The sequence below is a fragment of the Cordyceps militaris genome (genome assembly GCF_000225605.1).
Source record: "Cordyceps militaris CM01 unplaced genomic scaffold CCM_S00002, whole genome shotgun sequence".
Classification (NCBI taxonomy): Eukaryota; Fungi; Ascomycota; class Sordariomycetes; order Hypocreales; family Cordycipitaceae; genus Cordyceps; species Cordyceps militaris.
In genome coordinates, this window is record NW_006271970.1 from 5,080,413 (window position 1) to 5,102,906 (window position 22,494).

The window sequence follows — 22,494 nt, forward strand, 5'->3', positions numbered from 1 at the left end:
CTATTGTTGTCCCGCCTCCTCCAGCGCATCCATGTATAAATCGATCAAGCATCCCGCAGACCACGCTTGTGTAGGACTCTATTGACAAGTGGTTAGTACAATACTTTTACATTGGTGGTTGTTCAAGTCGCGAGAGAAAAGGATGTCGTTGCGGTCAAGCGGGTCAGTCGAATCTACACGTTCGTTGCACCGCCCCCTTGCATGAAGCGAAGAAAACACCCCTCAAACGAGAACCAAAAACCACTTACCGAGTCAGCGCAGTACTCTCCATTTTTCTGCGTCAGCTCCGTCAGGCCCGCCCACTCCGACTCTTGAATCATCTTTTTGCATCCCGCCAGCCGTCTCGTCACCTGCTGAAACGCCTCTGTTCGGCCTTGCGGCGTCGTTCGCCGCGCCAGGTCAAACTTGAGCAGCGCACGCAAGAAGAAGCCCGTCGGCCACAGCCACTCCGGACCCTGGTGGTAGTTGCGGCCCTTGCTTGTCGCCATGTCGTCGCTGTCTTCGCTGTTTCGATAGTACGGCCGGTAGTTGAGGTCGCTTGGGTCCAGCGTCGCCATGCCCGTCGGTCCACGCAGTACGCGGTCCGCCAGGCACAGCGCCTCCATGGCGTGCGTCTTGTCAAACAGGTCGGATGCAACCGTCATGGCGATGGGGAAGTTGCAGCGCAGCTGGTAGTCTTCGTATTCCTTGCCAGATTTGTACAGATCCTTGTACATGCCACGGCGGTTGACAACCTTGGGGTTCACGTCGTACTTGCTGTCGTCTCTTGGAGACAAAGGAACGTAGTAGCAGCGCTCAAAATTGTCCTTGAGCAGCTCAGCCCATTTGGCATAGGGCACAGAGCCATTGTCGGACTTGTTGACCCCCGCGTGTGCAAACTTGCCATTCTTGTGTAGGCCTGCCAGCCACTTGACAGTGCTATACAGTAACCCGGTGATTTCAATAGCGGCACCATCGCGAGGCGTTCCAGGAACACCCTTGGAGCCAGCACGTTCGCTTTCCCCCATTTTGTCCATCCATGTGCCACAGTTGGACTGATTACCACCGAAAATAATGCCAGTGGTCCAGTCTACATAAATGCTCTGATTGAAACCCTCGTCGTTCATTTGGGAGTCAATTTGAGGTCCAGCATTGGCTTCGCGGTACTTCATACCAGTGGCATGCCTCTGTAAAGCTTCTTGGATGACTTCTTCGATTGTGCTCTCCTTGGAGTAGGCACGAGGGTCATTGGTTGGGAACCAAGTGTCATCATAGGGTAGGAAGCGTCGTGGTACTTTGACCTGCAGCAAGTCTGCACCTTTGGGTGCCAGATTCACGTAATCTTGAATGGCTTGGAGAAAAAACCAGACGGAGTCTCTCGAGTTGTATCGAGGTGCGTCTCCGCTGCTCAGCAGGTTCGGAATCATACCATGCTTTAAAACGCTAGCGAACGCAAGAATGTGCTCCTTGGCTTCGTCAAAGCGTTCGGTTCCAAGGTACAAGCCTCGAATAGCGATGAACACATCACGCCCCCAGCACCTTGCCCACTCTACCGCAAAATGGGGTAGGCCGGCAGCAATGGATGGGACCTTCTTTTCCGGCCAAAGCGAGGCAGATTTGACGAGTCCAGTTTGCTGGACGCTGACCAGGGCCAGACTCTGAAGAAACCATTGGCTCTTCTCAATGCTAGGCGACATGAGTTCGAGAGACTTGTTCCAACTCGCTTGATATGCGGTCCTCATAACGAGGGCGAAATAGCGAGGCAGCAGGAAACTGGGGATGGCTTTGATAGCATCGAACCTGTCCTTGAGCCATTGTGCTGGTGCGACGAGCCTCTGCTGGCCGTCCAACTTGCTTTGCCGCTCAATTCGTCCTTGAAAGAAATCCAAAGCCCAGGCGCCATCTCGAAGATTTTGGCAAAGAGGGTGTGCCAAGTCATTGTTGTGAACAATATTCTTCAAGATGCTCCACCAACCTTGAAGACCAGCGTAGACAAGTTTGCCATGGGCAGGGATATCATATACGCCATGTGCACCACTACTGGCGTCCCTCTCCTCTGCATCGCAGCGGTACAGTAAAAAGTTGAGATCGATGAGATTGAGGTCCTTCCAGGCCTCTTTACTACCGGACGTGACGTATGTGTCAAGGCCTGCCGAATGCTCAGCCGCCGGGATCCACGTTTCGAATAGAGCGATACTGCCAGGAGGGAACTTTTCTCGGACTGTTATGATAGCATCGCCGCCCCTTTGCTCGATATCAACGCCCTTGATAGCAGCCACCTTGCTGGGAAGACCACGAAGATACTTGTCGTCGCCAAGTACCTTGGCCGTCGCCTCGTCACTGGCATCAACCTCCAACATCCAGCTGCCGAGGTGCTTTACCTTGGTTCCGTTGAGCTCGACTGGCGCAATGGATCCTCGGCCGTTGCCATAGCCCGGGAAAGCCGTATGAGCAATAAGGAAGTAGCCCTTTCTTGAATCAGGTTGGACCCTATGTACCGTAATGTACTGATCCTCGTGGTGAATGTGGGTTTCGTCGTAGGCATCTTTGCCCATGAGTGTGTGGATCTGATTGAGAAGCTTCTTGACGCCGCCAATACCGTTATTGCCGGTCGTACCCTCAGGTGGAGAGTGGGAGGACTCCGACGTGTAGAGGCGGGTCTCGTTCACAAGATCTACCAACTTTGGGTAGATTTCATCGTAACCCATGACACTACCGGTGGCGCTCGAGCACATGCTTACGAGAGCAGCATTGGCGAGAGTATCGCGGGCATCTCGCTTCTGGGCAGGGGTCTCGTTGTCGTGGGTGCAATCCATGAAGAGAGCGTGGACGGGGGTGGGTCGGATTTGCTTGACGATTTCTCTCGACAAGTTTCCCTTGCCGCTGGCGGTATCTGTGGTGGAAACTTCATCGACCTCAAAGCTCCCAATAGGTCGGCCGCCGTGTCTATGGACCAGGCGACTCAGCTCGGCAGTACTCCACGCCTGCATGGCTTCGCGAATAAGCGAGCTGAGGCCAAGGCGCTTGACAAAAATATAGTCGGTTTCTTCAGAGCCAGAAAACAGCTCCGCGACAACATACAAGTCGGGTCGCACCCTTCGGGCCTCGTCCAGGATATGCTCAGCCACGTGAATGGGGGTGGAGTGGCAGTTGTCAATGCGCAAGCCGACGAAGTACTTGGCAAGGAGGCGGGCATATTTGGTCATATGTTCCCATAGCCATGGACTATCTTCTGGCTTGGAGCCATACCGAAGCTTTACACAATCACCCCAGATAATAACCTCGCGGCGGAGGTATACTCTGGACTGAGGTCCAGCATTGTCGACCAGCGCGTTGCCGCCCCAAACCCAGCCATTGTTGACCAGGGCCATATCCTTAGGCTTAAGCTTGGAAGTGGCGCTGGTCTTGGGGAGACGTGTAAAATAAGATTCAATCAAGGGGTTTTCCTTGTTGATTGGACCAAGCTTGGGTCCGTTGTCATCCAAGCGAACATATTTGATCCTGTTGAACAGCTGTTCCAATGCTTCTTTTATATCGGTATCGTACTCTTCGTAAAATGGAACATTTAGAGCATCTAGAATTTTGGTCGTCTTTGCCCTGGCGGCACCCTTGGTGGCGGAGTGGCCATCTTTTTGATACTTGCCGAGAGCAAAGGACAAGACAGTGGCGCCAACCGCGGGGTCAACATTTCGCCTGAATCGGTCGCCTAAGTGATCGAGACCTTTGAGACCGAATGTTTTGAGGAATGCGGCTTGGTCGGCAAGTACATCTCCTTGGAGCCCCTCAAGAGAAAACGACTCAGCCGATTCCTTGGGAGGGGCAAATGTCTTTCCATCCACCCAAGCTTGCACAATAGCATCAGCATTAGGGTCGACGGCTAGCACATAGTATTCCCACAGGCGCAACTCTGTAAGGAGATTGTTTTTAACGACTTGCATGATCTTGAGCAAGTCGTCTGTAGACTTGGGGTCTACGGGCAATCCAAGCTCTTGAAGGTTGTTGCCTAGCTCTAGGAGCTTGGTGTCAAGCTCGTAAGCAGACTGGAGCCAAGGGGCAGTAGCAAGATTGTAGGCGGCATCGGGGTGTTCCTGCAGCCATTTCGTGTTGCTGGCGGTGTGATTGAGGACAATGTCGGTCAAGCTCAGTAGCGAGTGCTTCTTTTCCAAGCTATCGATCATGCGCTTTACGTCCTTTTCGCCGTTGGGGAAACAGACGGGGTCCCAGCCAAGTTGATCATAAAGACTATAAGGCGAATTGGATTCGCCACGGACCTGCAGTGGCGTAAAGTGAACCATGTTGTAGCCCCTTCCGCTGATTCCGCTGAGATGAGCCTCCCAGTCTTGCGGGTAGCGGCCCATGAATTTGCTGATGATGGAAAAGACGGAGAGGGCGGGGAGCGGCAGGGCACGACCGTCGAGAGTCAAACGGGGAGCAACATCGATGTAATAGGTTGGAGTCTGCTTGAGCGACGCCTTGTCGGTGTTGTCAAGGGTCGGTCGCAAGTCAGGCAGCTCTGCATAGGTGGTGTAAAAGGCAAATGCGCCAGCTTCGTATATGGGAACGGAAATTTCGATGGGGCGGTTGAAGTCGGGTTTCAAGCTGCGGGAGGTTAGGAATAAGCCAATTGATGTTTCGAAGCTTGCAATTGGCTCTTGGACAACTCACGGGAACTCGCGAAACTTGTCGCGGCGAAAGTCCTGACCCTTGTCGGGGATGTTGACCCATAGGCTGCCATGGCGGCAAATGGAAGACGCACCCTCGATGACGAAGCGGACGGTGACGGGGTCCCTCGACTTGGGGGCGAGGTAAACGTACTCGCCGGCGACGTCGGGCGAGCCGTCGTCGTTGAGATGCAACAGAAAGACCTCTCGAGACGTCATGGTGCCAGGGCTCATGATGGAGGAGGGGAAAACGTCGCGGGCAACAGCGCTGCCCCGCGGTGGACTTGGACGGGTTGGTTGGGTCACTTTAGGTGGATGCTGGAGCTTGCTTAGCTGGTGCAGGGGGGCTGCAGGAATGACGCTTTGATCGACGGGCGGGTGGGATGCGACAACAGGGAAATGGCTGAAGGGACGGGAGCTTTAGACGAAGAGTATCGTGAGATTTGTACAGATTAGGAGGATGGGATACTTGGTGTGGCACATGGAAACCGGACAAGGCCTGGACCGTCGTGCCGTCGTAGGGGAAGCTGGCAGCTGGCGACTGGCAGAGGGGCAAATGCTCCGGACGAGCCGCACTTGCATCGGCGATGTATTACAGCGATGTATTACAGCGATGTATTACAGCGATGTATTACAGGGCTGCTCTCGGGCGGTGTTGCGTCTTGTCGCTGCTGGTTTCAGTGGGCTGTCCGCTGCGGGGCTCGATATAGAGCCTGCAGCGGTCTGATGTCACCATATTTTCTTCTTTTCTACCTCAACCGCCAGCATCGCCATGGTCAGAGTGGCACCATCCGTCCGTCAAGTCCATCCTTACCTTATCCTTACGAGGAAAAAAACCATCAGATAGCCATCAAGAAGCTTTCATCACTTACTCTCTGGTTCTACACAAGTTCCAACCGCTGCTACCCAAATGTTGAGCCCCCATCATCTATCTGCATCTCAACAAACGGCTACGCTACACAAATTCCCTCACGCCACGATAGGACGGCGCATCAGCTATTCCGACATCGATATGGTTTCCATACGTAGTAACTCTAACAATACAGATCTCCTCTCTAGTGCGCACCCTTGGCATACTCAAACTCGCCCGCTTTCAGCGCCATGTCTACCGCCCTCTTGGTCGCCTCCTCCATGTCCTCCTGCGGCAGGCCCAGTTCCTTATTCACCACTTTGGCGCTGAAATCACCGCCGCCGTCCTTGAAAAAGGTGCGCGTGTAAAGGCAGTGCGAGAAGCCCTTGTAGCCCTCTGGTCCGCCCAGCAGCGTCCGGCCCGCGTCGTACCGTGCCTGCGCGTCGACCCTCTCCACCGCCCAGTCGGCGTCGGTCGTGCCCAGCACTCGGTGCACGCTGTCGAGCATATCGCGCTGCGAGGCCACAAAGCTCTTGATGAACAAGGGCTTGTTGCGCCACTGCGCCATGGTCACGTCCCGGTCGTGCTCGTCCTCAGGCAGTACCTTGAGGCTCAGAAACGCCGCTGCCGCGCGCCCACACTGCAGCCACGTCGACGTGCAGATGGGCACGTCACCGTCGCCAAACAGCGTTGCCGACCGCTTCGTAATGTCGATGCCGTAGCAATTGTGGCTCATGAGCGAAAATTCGTACCAGAACGAGCAGTTCATCGTCGTCCACGACAGCCCGTTCTTCTCCGCCGCCGCAATATTAGCAAACACCAGCGGCCCCGTCAGGTTCTCCGCCATGAGCGCCGCGTTCTCAATGTCGGTGCCATAGCAGGTCGGCATCACCCAGGGAACACCGGCTTTTCCCGCCGCTGACATGACAATCGCTTCGGCCTCGGCGCCGCCGGAGACGGCCATGGAGACGATGAGGAACTGCTGGCCCCGGAGGGCGCTGACGAGGGACTCCTCGTCGGCGTAGTCAACGGGCGCCTTGATGACACCCTCGGGGAGCGTGCTGGTGCTGCCAATGCGGGTGAGGGCCGTGACGGTGTGCTTCCCGGTTTGAAGAAGGGCCTGCGTCATGTATTTGCCGACATTTCCGCCGGCCTACTTGTAGTCAGCGGATGGCCAAGGAACGTACTCTGGAAACCAACTTACCCCAATAATGGCGACCTTGCTGACGCGGTTTACAAAACCTGCGGCCTGGTCCTTGGCGTACTGAGCCATTGCAATGTAGTTGTGTATAAGTCGTGTAGCTTGTCAAGTGTTGATAACTGCTTGTCCAGAGTCGATTGTCTGTGTAAACGTCAGGTTGTTGCTTGATCAGGAACCGATTCGAAAATTAAGGCGAGAATAAGCTTCTTATATACACCAATGCCGAACTCTCTTATTTCCTGCATGTCCGCGCCGCAGCTGTCCATTGCAGTTCTCGGTAAACCCCGTCCGAAGCGCCTTTTCCCAAACCAGCCTAGCGCTGCCACCCGCCATCTCCGCCAATCAGCATACAGTATTCCCACCGGCCATCTCGGAGTTAGGTCTTCGAAGCAGCAGCTCCGTGTCAAAGCTAAACGACAATAGCTGAGATACGAAGAATGAAAAAAAAAAAAAAACCGAGCTGGGATGCGACTATGCGCTGAAATCATGGTGCGTAGAACGCCTGGCGCCGAGCTCCGGCTGGTTTCTGGACCGCGAGCAGACGCGAGGTCCCGACCCGATCCACGACCAAGTTGCGGTTCGGTCCTTGGGACTTCGGAATAGAAACATGTAGTAACTGGATCAAGCCTCCTCTTATGGCGACGCACTGTCCTGGACGCGTACACAATCCGCACATCGGGCCAATCGCAGCGCAACCACCCTGCGTACCTGACCGTCTTACATCCGGTGCGGGCCGGAACTTGGTCCCACCGTGCTCTGTATAAGAAGTCGTCCAAATACTGCACAGTAGAAAAAACAACAGGCAACATTCAAATCATTCAAATCAAAACTACAACAATACCAAAAACCTCTTCCATTATCAATTAATTCTCACAATGCCCGAATTCAGCCTTTCCAACCCGACGCGCCCCATCCACGTCGGCGTCATCCTCATGAACAGGTTCCCCCCCCGTTTCCCGGAGCCGCGCCCCGCGCATCTCCGCTAACACCGGCTCACGCTTAGCACCACCGAGGCGCTCGACGTCGTGCCCGTCGACCTTCTCCACGGCGTCAGCCAAAAGTTCATCGAGGACATGCCGACGCTGATCCCCGCGCCGCTGCAGACCCAGGGCCTGCCCATCGAGTTCCACTGGGTCTCTGAGCACGGTCGCCAAGACGTCCGCCATCTGAGCAGCGGGCTCAACGTGACTCCCACCGTACGGGCCTTCCCCCCCTTGCCTTGTCCTCCTGCCTTCTACTAAACCCCCCTATTTTTTTTAGGACTCCTTTGCCGACTGCCCCCCGCTGGACATTGTGCTTGTCGGCGCGCACCACCTCGAGTACGTGCTCTCGGCGGCCGAAGTGGGCTTTGTGCAGAAAGCGTACGCCGGGTGCGCGGCGTTTATGACGGTCTGCGGGGGCGTGCAGGTCGCTGTTGAGGCAGGGCTTGTGGCGGGCAAGACGGTCACGGGCCCGCGGTTCATGCTGGCGCGGTTCCGCGCCGCCGCGCCCGAGGCCGCCGCGTGGGTCGAGAAGCGCTTCGTGCAGGACGGCAAGCTCTGGACGAGCGGCGCGCTGCACAACGGCCTCGACATGATGGCCGCGTTTATGCGCCAGACGTGGCCGCGCAAGGAGGGCGAGGGCCCGACGCTGGTCGATTTCGGACTCGTCTTGGGCAGCGGCCTGGACAGGGACATTGACTACAAGGACGAGCCGCAGCTCGAGATTCCGGTAGCGTAGGCACTGTCGAGGACGGAACGAGTCTGCTCGTATATGCCAATTCTATAGTCTGTGTATATATGCTAGTCTATGATGCATCCAAGTATGCCCATTCGTGTATGTTGAACCCAACACCGCTACCACGTGAAATGCTCCTCGAAATAATGTATGCTAAACGGGGCGTGCTCCAGGGCGTCCACCACCGCTCTTCTCGCAGCATCTGCCATGCCTGCTGGGCCACACGCCACCACCGCCAGACTCTCGATATCTGGCTCGGCCAACTTAGACGCCACGATGCCATGCACATCCGGCCTGCGAAAGTGCTCCTCTATGCAGCTGGAGATGCCACTTAGATTATCGTGACCCCGCGATAGGCCGTATAGTTTAATAGACACACGCTGATTGTCGAGTGCCTCGGCCATGTCATTGACGAGTACGTCTCTCGCAAAGGCTGATTCGCGCACAGACCAGTGAATGTCAAGTGATGGCTGATTCCGAGCCGTATTGGTCAAGAGGTCGAGATAGGACAGAGGTAGCACGACACCGCTACCCCCTACAATAAACACAACATGGCTGAATCGTTCCAGAGGCATCGTGTGCCCGTATGGGCCGTCCACCAGTACGCGGACCTTTGATGGCTCCTTCTTTGTAGCAGCCAGCTCTTTGAGGCGCTCCGTGAAGCTATCATATGGTCGGATGAGAAACGACATGACTGCAGGCTCTGACGCAGCCTTGCCTTCTGTGTCTTCCATGTCTAGTGTCTCGGTAGTGGCTCCGAGTAATCGAGCCTGCTCGACTTGGGAGTCCCCTCGACAGACAGTCGCCACAGTAAACGGATGGCTCTCCCAGCTGCGTGCCACATCAAGCACTGAAAGATAGTAAAATGTCCCCGGACCGACTTTATATATCTTTTCTTCCGCTGGTATTCGTAATCGTACAATATTGGAAGATGGATCGTAGGTCACGGTGGCCGATGTCGCCCATGACTTGGGCTTAAATGCCAACACGCGGCCGAGTCGCAGCGCCCTGTCCAGGACCCAAAAAAGGACGGCAGTCCAGAACGGACCATCATACGTGCCGTTGAAGATGGACACGTGGCCCAACATGGTGCCCAGAATGACAACAGACATGCCAATGTGCAGGATGAGGAACAGTTCGTACTTTTGTCGGCGCATCCAGTAGACGGAGCACGCCAGAAGGAGACACATGACGACAGTTGCAATCTCCCCCGCGCACCACCACCACCTCGTCCAATACGACGCAAAAGACGACCAGCCTCCGTGCCTCAAGATCAGGATGGTGTAGCCGACGGAGTGCACCACAGCCTGCACAGTCGAGATACGCGCCACCCAGCGGTGGAAATTGTTATAGGTGCCAAAGTCCCAGCCTGTCAGCCACAAGGCGACGTTGTTGCGCATACCGAACAGCCATATGGCGGGGAAATTGGCGTATGAGATGATGCCCGTGCGATCCGACACGTAGCGGAAAATCTGCTGTTCAATACTCGGGAAGCTGGGCCATGTTAGCAAGCGCCGCGGCTAGGTAGACTGTAATGCTCACTAGAGATTCACGGCAGTCAGGCGATAGCCGTGAACGCAGAAAACGAGGTTGATGAATGCAAAGACGGCCAAGGTGAGGGTTTGGATGCGTGGCGGAATCGTGCACCACCAGATGCTTTGTGCACAGCGATGGCCAAACGTCGCGGGGAAAAGAACTTTTCTCTGCAGCCATCTTGTCGCAGAGCCATACACACCGGTGGCACGCGTCTGCGGAATCTTTGGGCTCAGCCTGTACGCAATAGCCGTAAAAAGTCGGTAGCCGGCGCCGAAGGCGATGACCAGGACCCAGAACCACAGAATCGCAAAGCTACCTCGTTAGCATCGATATTGAAAGGGCGACCTAGGAGTATTCACCCATAATTAACATGATAGAATTTGACGTATTTATATGCATCCTATAAGTTTTTTAGCCGGAAAGCACCCTCAGTCAACGGTCCGACGCACTAAAGTCGTGTACCAAGCAGCAAACAGCGCGCTGGCCGGAATCATCAACTGATCGACCTTGTCGCCCGGCGCAAACGAGTCGTCCTGGTGCACGCGCTCCATCTCGCCAATCTGCTCCCGCGTATACCCATCGACGATGCTCAACGGCGGAATGTGGACGCCGTCCTGCGCGAGACATGTCTTGTGCAGCTCCGCGTGCGCCTGGTCGCGGGCCTCGGGCAGGCAGTAGAGGCCGAAGCAGAGAAACGTCGACCGCAGCTCGAGGCGGCTGGTGCAGGATTTCTGCCGCGCCCCGTCGGGGACGTCACCAAAGGGGACGCGCCAGAGGCTGGTCTTGCAGGCTTGGAGGCACAGTGGACCGTCCGAAGCCCAGGCCGAGGTGTTGGCGACGGCGTGCGTCGGGGCGTCGGCGGTAGTCCGCCCAAGCAGCAGCCAAAGGCTGAGGAATGCGGGAGCCGAGACGCCTCTCATCTTGCCATTCTTGAGCGGGCGCCGTGTTTCAGCGAGGGTGTACTGCGACGGGACGATGAAGACGGGATGGTGTTGATGGAGAAATGGGGTGAGCGAAATTAGGTTATCGCCCGTTATCAATCGCATCAGCAGATGCTTGGTGGGTCTGTCACGAAGGTGCACGAGATGAATAACAATTATAGCGAAATAATTAAAAAGAGGGTCTTCACTTTGAACACAACTTCTCGCTAGCGGCTAGAATTTCCGAATTAGATTGTAGTTCTCCGGGCCTCAATTTGAATGTAGGAATCCAGTTGCAATACTAGTGATTGTCATCCATGGCATGGGACTGGAATGATTACTGTTTCAACTCTTTTGGCTTTTTCTTACTCCCCGCAGTGTATAGTATATAGTGCCGGGTCAATTTAACTACTTGGCAGCTGCAGCTAAAACGCGATCGGAAAATGAACACACCGTGCTACCCGACTAGGCAGCCAGGCATCCAACTTCACCGCTGCATCATTCTTCCCGCACAACATGCCAACCTACTCTTAATAGAATGCCATTACCACTGTATATCCACCCTTGTGTCCTCAAATCCAGGTTCCCCCTCCACCCTCCACCCCCGGATTTGCCTCTCAGAATTCGGATACAAGGGCCACTTGTGGCGATTCAAAGACTACTGCCTAACGCTCCATGGAGCAAGATTGGAGATTTTCCCCAGCGCGGTGGGGTTGAGCTTGCAAAACTCGCCCATGAAGCTCTGTACAACCCGTCCGACAACGACAAAGGACAGCAGGAGATCAGAGTACGTGATGAATACCTGGCCTGGGTGTTGGAAAACCGGCGGCCTTTGGAGTATGTATATAAACGTCCAGTGTCGTTTTTTTGCCAACATTGAATAGTCATATTGACTATTACGGGGTCACCTTCGACCACCTCGTCCCATGCGACGACCCCGACCCAGAGGTACTGGTCATCAACATTATTGAGCTGGAAGTCGAAGTGGGCGATTACGCTGGCGGGCAAGAATTCGCGAGTAAAGTACTCCTATTCCCCGTCCAAAAGATGGACTATGCTGGTAAAAAAGTGTTGGCCGTGCCAAGATGTTGTCAGATCAAGAAGGGCACAACCGATCGCAAGCTCATAAATGGGTTGGTCAAGGAGAGGGACGACGCCTTGCTCGAGGCACAGACACTGTCGACTTTCGCACATCTTGATGCTACGGCCAGTCACTATAGCAGCTATCAGTGAATAAAATCGTTGTTCTGCTGTATTTGCCTGGAATATTGGAGATTCGGGTGTCGCACCTCGCGTCGGGGATGGTTATGGCTAGCGCCTCTGCTAACGCAGCCAACGAACCTCCATTGCGGCGGTACGCAATTGCAACTGTCATGAAAATGTGTCTATCGTCAATTTCAAAGGCAATGATTTCGTATACAAAACATGGAGAAAAGCAGGGATAAAAGTCAAGGGTAGCAGGCTCAAGAAACTCTTCCACCGCGCCGAGAACGTCGCCGAGTTGAAGGAGAGGACGAGTGCTACGAGGCTTACTACGCGGCGCACGAGTGGCAGCTGCTGTAGCGTACGCGTTCCGGGATGTCTATTACTACTAATATACTGATAAGCAAAGAAGAAATAAACATCAATCACGAAATTTCTCTGGCGTATCTCCTTGGGCTCTTGATAAGACATCATGCCCCTTCTCCGATGGCTGATCCTCCGCTGAGCGCCGAGCTTCCCTGTCCTCATCAACAACGGCGCGCCAGCCCATGTACCACGCACCTGAAAATAGCTCTTCCATGCGCTCCATCGGGACCCCCTTGGTCTCGGGAGCCCACAGGCCGAGAACGACCAGGCCTACGGCACAGACACACGCCCAGAACACATATGCCCCCCAGATGTGCAGGCTGACGAACATGTTCGGCGTGACTCTGACGATAGCGAACTGGAAAAACCAGTGCAATGCCATGTTGGTGGCAAAGCACACGTTGCGGATACGCGTGGGATAGATCTCGGCGCCGTAAAGATACTGCACTGTGCATAATCCGATGGACCATCCGGCCGCGTAGATGAAGACGGATGCGATCGCGGCATCTGAAGCTGCCTTATTGTGCTTGTCGATCCAGACGCCCATGTACACAGCCATGTAGATGTGGGTTATACATTGGAGAGATAGACCTGCGCAGAAGCAACGGCGGCGGCCAAAGACATCGACGAGAGCCCAAGTGAAGATCATGGTGAACACGAGCTTGACCACGCCGTACGCACCGCTGGTAATGAGGGAAGTGTTCTCGCCAACAACTCCAGCATAGCGAAATATTTCCGGGATATAGTACGTGATGCCGTTGCCACCAGACCACTGCGCGACCGTCTGCATCGCCGCACCAAGAAGGAAGCGCGTACGGTAGGTTCGTGTGGTCACTATTTCTTTCAAGATGGTCCACATGGACGAGCTTGCGAGAATTCGCTGCTTTTCGCGGAGTTCTTCGTGTATTTGGTCAAATTCGGCGCGAAGCGAGTCATCTTCAACCGTCGTTCCTCGCAATCTGGCCAACGAATTGCGTGCCTCTTCGAATCGACCCCTCGAGGCCAACCAGCGGGGGGTATCTGGTAAAAAGAGAGAACTAATGAATGCGATGCCCACGGGGGCCAAAACTATACCCTGCACAAGGCGGTATTGCATCCGTGTGGCAGGAAGAGTGGCATTGGCAGCGTAGTTGACAAAAAAGCCTTGAGGTAGCCTGTCAGCGTGGTAGAATGGGAAGCCTGGTGATATGATGGATTGACTCACCGATTGTCAAGATAGTCAGCAAAATGACCATGTAAATACTGACCACCATTCCTCGGGATCTTGCCGGGGCGATTTCCGAGAGGTACAGGGGAGCAACGACAGTCAGGCCACCAGCACCGAGGCCGCCCCATATGCGGGCGAAGAGCATCAGGCCGATGATGCCGGAAGAAAAGACTTGCATCAGGATCCCGCTTGCCCAAAGGAGAACGAAGAACTGCCAGCTTCTCAGACGGCCGAAACGGTCATTGATGGTCAAGGCAAGGAGAGACCCAAAAGCGGCCCCCAAAACGCCGAAGGATGAGATGTTGGCCTTGCGATTGGCCAGACCAGTCGCATCCCCATTCCAGAGGCTGGGGAGGAGACCGAAGTCGCGTTTGAACGAGTTGAGCCCGACAGAGGCGCTGAAGCCGCCTTCGTCATAACCTGCGTTGCCAGAGTTGGTATTGCATGGAAGTGCGAGACTGATGCGACGGTCGTACCTTTGGGGATGGAGCCGCAGGCGATGACGATGATGGTCGCAACGTAGTAGGCGTTGAATTTGGCCATGGCCGCTAGGTCAAACGGAATTTCCAGCTCTATGGCTCTTGGGGAGTCAGCAATGGACGAGAATGGCCAATTGGAGGAAGGTATCGTCACATACACACTCATAAATGATATTTCTTTGCAGCAGACTTCGGGAGCTTTATATATGCCGGATGACGAAGGTTTGCTTTCTGGGCAAGGGCCGCTTTGGCGTGCTATGCTTTCTTAGGGAACCCCTCAACCCCTTTCGACCCCGCGATCTCTTGCGGAATCGCGAATCGTCGCTTGGAAGTTGCGAGCGACTGTTCTGTGATGGATGGCAAAATTTGCGCGGAAACTTGCGAACCCATCCAGGCTGAGTTGTCCCATCAGGCTCGGGAGCTCGTCGAGGCTTACAACATAATTTTGTGGCGCAGCGCTTCGGGCGCGAACTTCTGTGTGGCGCACCGAAATAAGCACATTGTGGCGCGGCGCCCGGGGGACTCCCGATAAGGCATCAAGCAGACCGTGGATTCTGAACTAACATTCATGGTTCCCCTTCTATCATTACGTGGCTTCTGGTCGTTTTCAACAGTTGGCTAGCGGCTTATACCCGAGAACCCGTCGCACAATGGCCTCAATGCCGGGCTTCCACCGGGCCTATTCCGTCTGCTCGCCTCGCGTGCCTCTACAAAAGTAGGGCTCCCTCTCGTACGTGCTGGACGGCTCATGATCCAACATTTTCTGACCTGTGCTTGCGAGAATACTCAGTTTTCCAATTTTTAGACGGGTTCCCGATTTGCGATGCGCATTCAAGATACCTCTTTCCCCAAATCATCGCTCTCTACTTATGCTCTCTACGCGCGCAGGCGCTCACCTGGTTCTGGTGGCGCCGGCAACAAAGACCAAGCCACATCTCAGCAAGGACACATGCCACAGCTCAAAACTATCTCTCGGTAGCAGGATACCCCCGGGGGCCTGGGACTCGCACATGCACATACTTGATCCTGAGCGCTACCCGCTGGCCAAGGACGCGCTGTACCACCCCAACTCTTACACGCTGGAGCAGGCGCTGTCATTTGAGTCGTCCGTGGCGCTGGACAACATTGTTCTCGTTCAGCCGTCCATCTACGGAAACGACAACTCCTGTCTGCTAGATGCGCTCCGGGTCCTCGGTCCGCACAGGGCGCGAGCAGTGGTCGGCTTCGAGCCATCCACCACCTCCTTCGAGACGCTGAGGGAGTGGCACGCCTTGGGTGTTCGAGGGGTCCGGGTCAACCTATCGTCAGTCGGAAAACGAATTGGCAGCGATGACCTTCGGGACTTGCTTCATTCCTACGCTCAACACTGCAGGCTGATGGGCTGGGTTATCCAGATCTACATCCCGATGGGGATGATGCCGCTCCTCGAGCCGATCGTGCCCGACCTCGGCGTGAGAGTCTGCATCGATCACATCGGCCACCCTTGCCTCGCCGACATGTCCTCCGGAGATCCCTACGACATGCACGGCTTCAGGTCCTTGGTCAACCTCCTCAAGGGCGGCAGCACTTTTGTCAAGCTGTCCGCGCCGTATCGCCTCGGCAGCGAGGCGAACCCGAAGAACCTGGAAGCGGTGTCCAAGGAAATTATACGAGTGGCTGGCAACAGTCGGGGGGTTTTTGCGACGGACTGGCCGCACACGCGATTCGAGGGCCTTGACATTCGTCCGTGGATGGAGGCTGTTCTGGACTGGTGCGGGGACGACAGAGGTCTCGTGGAGAGGATATTCCGCGAAAACGCGCGAGAATTATGGGATACATAGAGCTTTGACTCCTGCAGATGTCGCTGTGGTTTGGTCGCGCTCCAGGCGTCTCAGCAAACTCCCGAAGTCATTCTGTCAACCAACAAGGATGCAAGCTCCCCAATCGAATCACGAATCATACGTCAAATTACCCGGAAGCTGAGCGAGCACAACAAACGCTGTTGATGCTTTTTGATAAAGATGAGTTGGCTCTCTGGTGTCTTTGAGGCGATATCAGTGAACAAGACATGAAATCTACCCATTACATCCATCTTCCTAGCCACGACACCCTCCACAGCAAAAAGAAACTGCCTTCTAGTAATATATTTCAGAATTTCTGAGCCAATATGGGTCCAGAATATTCTCAGATTCCCAGCAATCCTCTCGGCAGTCCGCATACCATTGGCTCAGTGGTACATCAAACGCCGTAGCTTCCGTGCCGCTCTCCGAGAGAACCACGGAAATATTTGCCGCAGTGGTAAGGCTGGGCAGTCTAACTGCCAAGTTGTAGATGCCTTGATTGGTCATCTCTGCGCAAGGACTATAGGCATTGCACGGATTCGTATCAATCAGCTCGAAATATGCGCCGGGAGGGGACACCGCCGTGAGGTGCATAGCTATGCCACCCTGCTCCAGAGTAGCACTTTGGTTGTTGTTAATTGTGACATTAGCCGTGGTGTGCCAACTGGTTGCAATATCGACGGGCTGCTGGGCGCGCACCTCATCACGGACGACAAGCACGCGATCATTCAAAAGCACCACGCCGCGGAGAACGCTAGTTGCAACGTCGGAGTATGCCTGCGTAAGGTTGGCGACACCAAAACGACTGGCTTTGTCAAAGCTACCGACCCAGCGCAGAGAGTTATTCGCAGAGGGAATCTGATTGGCGAAGTTCAGCGCAGTTTGCTTCTGTGTAGAGATGCTCAGCGTGTTGGCACCTTCGGTCCTGCAGCGGTAGTACTTCCAGCGAGTCGGGGCATGGAAATAGTCGGTGAGGCTGTAGCTGTCCGAGCCCAGCAGCTGCGCCCATCGGTAGCCCTTGTATTCTATTACAAAAGAACCGGCGTCGAGGTGTCCGTGCGAGCGGCCGTTGAAGCCGCCCATGAAGCCAAAGAACCAGCCGTTGGTGTCCGTCCAGGATGAGCGGTGCGTCATGCCGGCGACATTCTTAAACTGGTTGGACCGGGATGTGGTGGGCAGGAGACTGGGCGTCATGAGCGCGGAATCGTAAAAGACAAAGGCCTGGAACGAGGCCAGCTGCGCGGTGTTGAAGTGGGATACCATGGTCTGGAGCCATTCGGGCTTGTTGAAGCGCTGCGCAAAGTAGCCAACGCTCCACAAGGTGTTCGCGTTTGCAAAAAGCCAGCTACCATCGGCCCAGCTGAAGCCTCCGGCCTGTCCAAAGCCATGAGTGAGCCAGCCGCCATAGTTGCTGACTCCAGGCAGGTTGGAGAGCCCGAGGTCAGTGCCCAATGCGGTCTCCATAGACCTGAGCATCAAGGAGAGGAAGATTCCAGTGTAAGCGCCGTAGGAATGACCCTCAAACCACGCTCCATCAGGAGCATATTGCTCCAAAGAGACGTTGAGCTGTTTCATAGAGAAGTCGATTATCTCGCTTGCAAGCGCAGGGTTCTTATCTCCAACCGCCAGAGCAGCAATAACCAAACATCCGCGTGTCACCTGAGCCCAGTTGTTGGTGTGGGATACCCAGGAGGTGGGCGAAGCGGTGAGAGCAGGAGTAAACGCCTTGTTAGAAACTGCAAGCTCAATGGTGTTGCGCTGATCCTGTGTAAGCTCATCGTACACCCAGTCGTAGCCGATGGCGACCGTCATGGCAATATCCGCGGTGACCAGGAAGTTGGAGGGATCCCAATCAGGCAAGTTTGACAGTGTAAGAATGGTATTTTTAACCCATTCCGAGTAGACGGTCTTATTTCGCAACAGGAACGTTCCAGCCACGGCACCCACCTGCATGCGAGTAGTACTGGCCCATTTGGAAGCATCAGTTATGTTGAATGGCGTAGCAACAGCGGCGTCTGCTGTGCCTTTCAGTGAACAAATAATGCCTCGGTAGAATGAGTCCTGACGGATCATGGAAGCCACTTCCTTGATGCGACTGGGGGTAAGCATCAATCTCGGGTGGTCGGGGAGGCTTGCCAGGCTTGCCAAGGTATCGGCGGCTGCCGAGGTGAGCGCACCAAGGCACCACAAGAGAATAGATGCCTTCATTTGGAATATTTTGAATGGAGAGGTTTATTGGCGTAGAGTTTATATAATTGCGACTTTGTGAGATTTCTATCGTAATTGTGGCGAGATGATGCCTTTTTGTAGGTTTACGTGGTTGCATCAATGCTGCACCCCGCGATGCGGAGTATACGACGAGAAAACAAATGTAGATAGGTTCTAGTCTCCGTAAATGCAACGTCATGGCCGGAAGATTTACCCCAATTTCCGGCAGCGGAGGACTCTCGGGCGGTCATACCGGCGACGTGGGCACCATGTCTGGCCCATGTGACTGACTCACGGCGGCCTGGCCCCGAAGGTGGTTCCGGCTGCCCGTCTCGGGCTTCATCAACCGAAAGTGGTCCACCCGCACATATGCCGTTTTACGCCACTATTGATTGGCATTTAGTGCCGCCACATTCATTTCCCGCGGAATGGACAATGGTCGGGGGCACTATCTTGGCGATCCTACGTGGGCGCCACTTGAAGATTGAGGTCCCTCGACTGTTTGGCACCTTGGTGGGCACGCAATGCCTTTAGCAAAGGATTCGAATTAATGTTGAGACGAATGAATTAAGAATGACGATATGAGAATCGCAAGAAATCACGGCAAAGACTTGAGTTTTGTACCTCACCAAGTTATTTATGCCTCAAAGTCATGCCACGGGATGTCTCCCATACACTGCACAATATTATTCAATACATAATGAGGCAAAAAAAATGTTGCTGAATTTTCTTCCCATAGGGAGGAAACTTTTATGACGTGTCTTTGTATAGAAGCTTATCGCCTGGCCATAGACCATTAATAAATAGATCGCGCGGCGGAAGTCCCTGCTGCATGACATGAACCGGCATATATTATATATATATATATATATAATCTATTGCTTGATAGCAGCGCCAAACAACCTATTCAACGGCGACAGACTAAGGAAAGTCTCCAAAAAAGCGCTTTTCTAAGCCTTCTCCTCGATCTGATCTATCATATCAGCCTCCTTTCCAATTCCATCTAGCGCGAGGTCGCCTTCCGCTGGCATATCCTTCACTTTAAAGGCCACAGTCAGGGCACACAGCCAGCCAAAAAAGAGAATGCCACAATTCAGCCCGAATTCCACATTGTAGTTGGTGCTGCTAGAGTTAATCTTGGAAGCCATGGCGCTTCCAGTAGCCTCGAAAGCCTTGAATGCACCAACAAATCGAGCGGCCTGTTCGGGTGATTCATCAGCGAGGTATGCCAATGTCCAATAGCAGAGCGTCTGCCAGATGGCATCAAACGCTCCGTAGCAAAAGTACAGAACGAATGGGCCGGCATACTTTGTTCCAGAGTCAACCAGGTCCATTTCACGGAGTTTGTAATAGTGACCGGACGGCCCTCTTCGAAGCTGGAGTGCCAATCCACCACCCCAAATCACGAGTGCGAGGAGCCCAGAGAGCATATAGCCCCATATCGCCCGGCTTCGGCGCCCCATCCTCTTGTTGTCCAGAAGCATGCCGCACAAATAGCTCGAAACCATTTGCGCAAGCCAATACATGGCTCCGTTGAAAGAACGCGTACGGATATTGAACAGCTTTCCGTTGACAGTGTTTTGCTGGTAGTTGTAGAAGTCTGGATGGGACATGTTAGCAGCTGCGACACTTGGATGAAACGGACTGGGCACGATAAACATACAGTTGGCCGAAAACCAGAATGGGATCAGAGCGATTGTTTCCCAGCGGCCCAAAATCTTGACCGTGGCCACAAACTCCTTCCAGATGGACGGTCGCTGCGCGACACCAGCTCGGGTTCCATCCTCTCGAATCACGTTCTCGGGTTTTAGCAAGAATAGTGCGCAACAACAGCCTGCGGCCATGATGCACATGAAGGCAATGTAAGTTGAGTCCGTCACGGTGCCTGCAGTGGAATGAAAGTTCAAGGCAAAGGATATAATGGAGCCCAGAAAGCCGCCGAGGCTGAAGAATGAGTGTTAGCCCGGAAATGAGCTCGCTGAGTCTCACAAACTTACTTGAAGATGAACCAGAAAATACCAATTGAGCGACCATGTTGACTGGGGAGAGGGTAGCCGGTCATAATTCCACCTTGGGCGATCCAGAGAAAAGAGGCTCCAATTCCAAGGACGCCTCCAGCGGCGACAACAAAGGCTTCATTCTTTATGTGGCTGTAGGCAAGAAGCGAACCAGCATAGAGAACGTAAGTTGTGCCTCCAAGGAACAGTGTCCATTTCGGTCCAATCTGGTTGGTGACGACGGGAGCGATGAACAGATTGCCAAAGGCGCTGACGGAAGCCAATGCAATGTGGGATTTCGCTTGCGTGGTGCTATTCAGCTGGCCGCCTCCACCAACTCCCGTCAGTGCGTTGTATATTCCCGGGCATCTTGCCTAAATGTTAGCTACAGGAAACTTGTCTATTCCGTCAATATGGAAGACGCAAACGAACCCAAAGGCAACCAGACTGACAAGAACGACTTGCCAAAAAGGCGAGTTAAATCGCCGAAAGGTACTCTGATAGTTTTCTGCCGCCATGGTTGTGCTGATTGTAACTAGCGAGAGTGAGTTGACTGAAGCAGGGGACTCTGTGATGGGCTTGGACATTTTATAGACTTGTGAGGACGGCAGCGCATCATGTCGCCGCAGCGTTACGCATCTCGGTGTTGGCTTCGCCGATACTCTCATCCCATGTGGCTTGCGTCTTATCAGGGTAAGACTGTTATGAATTGTGGCTCCAGCGCCGGCGACCGGACCGATGGCGTCCCTGCTCCGGCCGGCTGTTGTGTGGGCTGCCTATCTGTGCGGGGATCATACCCCATACTCCTTCTGTCAGTAGACGCCATCATATCATGGCGCCTCAGAAAATTGTGGCGAACGATTTTCATGTCTTTTCTGTTCTCCTGGTAAATAGCGTGACAGACGCGACGTTGCATTGGCAATTGTCAACTCCGCATCCGGTTATTCGGCAGGCAGAGTCTACTAGGATGATACCAAGAACACCAAGAACACAACGGATTAGAACAAATTAGGCGCGCCTGTCTTCCCCATAGTTGCAGCGAAATCGCAACCAAGTCTAACGAGTCGGCCCACTAACTATCTCAGCGCCTCTGCCCAGACTCTGTGAATGACTACGCAAGCCGGTCTGGTTCAGTCTCCCTCGACGGGACGGCGGCGAGTGCCCGAACCGCTCCGGATGGCCGCGCTGTTGCTAAACCCAGTAGGTTAATAGGTACTAATTAGTAAGGTTAGTAGGTAGTCACGTCACAGGGCGACACAGTCTCTTTACAGCGGGGAGACATCCTGAATACTTGCACAGTCGAGTTCAAAAACTCAACGCTAAATTTCGCTGGTGTAGTGAGCAAGGCTAGCTGTACCGATGTCATCCATAATCATAATATATTCTCGCAAGTATCTGCCAGCCTACATTCTAGGGGCCGCCTGTCACAGGCGTGGTTCGATGGGTGGCATTTCGCCGTATAGCCACGTTGGGCTGCCCCTGGAAGGCATCCTTTCCAGCACCGAAGAGAAGCTATCTACCAAAATAACCCCCGAGTATACTATTATCTTCATCTTTCCTACTTAAAATTTTTAGCTTTCTAATTCTACGTATTTTTTCTTTACTCTTCCTATATTTCTTACTCTCTCAATATTTTTTATTCTAAAGCTCCTTTTTTCTTCTGTTTACTACGTTACTACGTTACTACTACAACTAGGAACTCGCCAGCTTCTACTGCCAACCGCATGCGGCTTCCATCTTTAAAATATCTAAATAAGTCGTTCCCTATTTAAGTACACTGTCAGAGACATAGCAGTGTTTAATACACGGGGGATATACTGCTTCTATTATAATCTGAAAATATGAAAAGTCCTACACTGACCACTATTAGCATCTACCCTGCATACTAGCAGTGAAACGGCTTTGGAGAAGAGCCAGAGTTCTCTCCGACATGCGATTCTTATGATAGTCTTGCCCGAAATGACGGCGCCTTCAACAGCGCGCAATCCGCTGCTTTTACCCGAAATCCTCTGTCTCGTCTTGTCTTTCATTACTGACGACGGTGAAGCCTTGTCGTCAGCCACACGCGTCAACAAGCTGTGGTTCAACCACTCCACGCCCCTTCTCTGGAACGGGGCGCCGTGGGAAGCTTTCATGAGGCTGGAAGAGCACCATCACATACAAGAGTATGCACCGCGGATACGGCGGCTCGTATGCACGCGAGCGCCGCCGCCAGAGGGTAGCAGTGACACGATGCTGTACGGCCCTGTCCATCCCAGAATTGACCCGGAAGCAGAGGCTGTCAGACGCGGTGTCATGCGGCAGTTCTTCCACTCTGGCACGCACCAGGTGGTGCTGAGGAACTTTCTCAC

At 54.0% G+C, this 22,494-nt stretch overlaps 9 protein-coding genes across 9 annotated transcripts; 3 read left to right on the top strand and 6 right to left on the bottom strand.

Moving 5' to 3' along the window:
• On the bottom strand, window positions 1-4,874 carry CCM_03522 (glycogen debranching enzyme; the record flags this gene model as incomplete). Its single annotated transcript, XM_006668673.1, has 3 exons — window positions 1-78; window positions 249-4,578; window positions 4,645-4,874. 3 exons carry the CDS (start codon window positions 4,872-4,874, stop codon window positions 1-3), a joined length of 4,638 nt encoding a protein of 1,545 aa, XP_006668736.1.
• An 821-nt stretch (window positions 4,875-5,695) lies between these two features.
• On the bottom strand, window positions 5,696-6,763 carry CCM_03523 (oxidoreductase CipA, putative; the record flags this gene model as incomplete). The annotated part of the gene is made up of 2 exons (XM_006668674.1): window positions 5,696-6,643; window positions 6,695-6,763. 2 exons carry the CDS (start codon window positions 6,761-6,763, stop codon window positions 5,696-5,698), a joined length of 1,017 nt encoding a protein of 338 aa, XP_006668737.1.
• Window positions 6,764-7,566: 803 nt separating this feature from the next.
• On the top strand, window positions 7,567-8,410 carry CCM_03524 (ThiJ/PfpI; the record flags this gene model as incomplete). Its single annotated transcript, XM_006668675.1, has 3 exons — window positions 7,567-7,631; window positions 7,695-7,887; window positions 7,952-8,410. The coding sequence occupies 3 exons, from the start codon at window positions 7,567-7,569 to the stop codon at window positions 8,408-8,410; spliced, it is 717 nt and encodes a 238-aa protein (XP_006668738.1).
• A 116-nt stretch (window positions 8,411-8,526) lies between these two features.
• CCM_03525 (ferric-chelate reductase) lies at window positions 8,527-10,863 on the bottom strand (the record flags this gene model as incomplete). Its single annotated transcript, XM_006668676.1, has 4 exons — window positions 8,527-9,901; window positions 9,950-10,255; window positions 10,303-10,343; window positions 10,393-10,863. The coding sequence occupies 4 exons, from the start codon at window positions 10,861-10,863 to the stop codon at window positions 8,527-8,529; spliced, it is 2,193 nt and encodes a 730-aa protein (XP_006668739.1).
• A 538-nt stretch (window positions 10,864-11,401) lies between these two features.
• CCM_03526 (uncharacterized protein) lies at window positions 11,402-12,096 on the top strand (the record flags this gene model as incomplete). The annotated part of the gene is made up of 2 exons (XM_006668677.1): window positions 11,402-11,700; window positions 11,748-12,096. 2 exons carry the CDS (start codon window positions 11,402-11,404, stop codon window positions 12,094-12,096), a joined length of 648 nt encoding a protein of 215 aa, XP_006668740.1.
• Window positions 12,097-12,487: 391 nt separating this feature from the next.
• On the bottom strand, window positions 12,488-14,182 carry CCM_03527 (MFS quinate transporter, putative; the record flags this gene model as incomplete). The annotated part of the gene is made up of 3 exons (XM_006668678.1): window positions 12,488-13,575; window positions 13,637-14,059; window positions 14,116-14,182. The coding sequence occupies 3 exons, from the start codon at window positions 14,180-14,182 to the stop codon at window positions 12,488-12,490; spliced, it is 1,578 nt and encodes a 525-aa protein (XP_006668741.1).
• Window positions 14,183-14,987: 805 nt separating this feature from the next.
• Window positions 14,988-15,938, top strand: CCM_03528 (TIM barrel metal-dependent hydrolase, putative; the record flags this gene model as incomplete). Its single annotated transcript, XM_006668679.1, has 1 exon — window positions 14,988-15,938. The coding sequence occupies one exon, from the start codon at window positions 14,988-14,990 to the stop codon at window positions 15,936-15,938; it is 951 nt and encodes a 316-aa protein (XP_006668742.1).
• A 294-nt stretch (window positions 15,939-16,232) lies between these two features.
• Window positions 16,233-18,146, bottom strand: CCM_03529 (Heparinase II/III family protein; the record flags this gene model as incomplete). Its single annotated transcript, XM_006668680.1, has 1 exon — window positions 16,233-18,146. The coding sequence occupies one exon, from the start codon at window positions 18,144-18,146 to the stop codon at window positions 16,233-16,235; it is 1,914 nt and encodes a 637-aa protein (XP_006668743.1).
• Window positions 18,147-19,096: 950 nt separating this feature from the next.
• On the bottom strand, window positions 19,097-20,730 carry CCM_03530 (MFS transporter, putative; the record flags this gene model as incomplete). The annotated part of the gene is made up of 3 exons (XM_006668681.1): window positions 19,097-20,090; window positions 20,144-20,512; window positions 20,576-20,730. 3 exons carry the CDS (start codon window positions 20,728-20,730, stop codon window positions 19,097-19,099), a joined length of 1,518 nt encoding a protein of 505 aa, XP_006668744.1.
• Window positions 20,731-22,494: the final 1,764 nt, after the last annotated feature.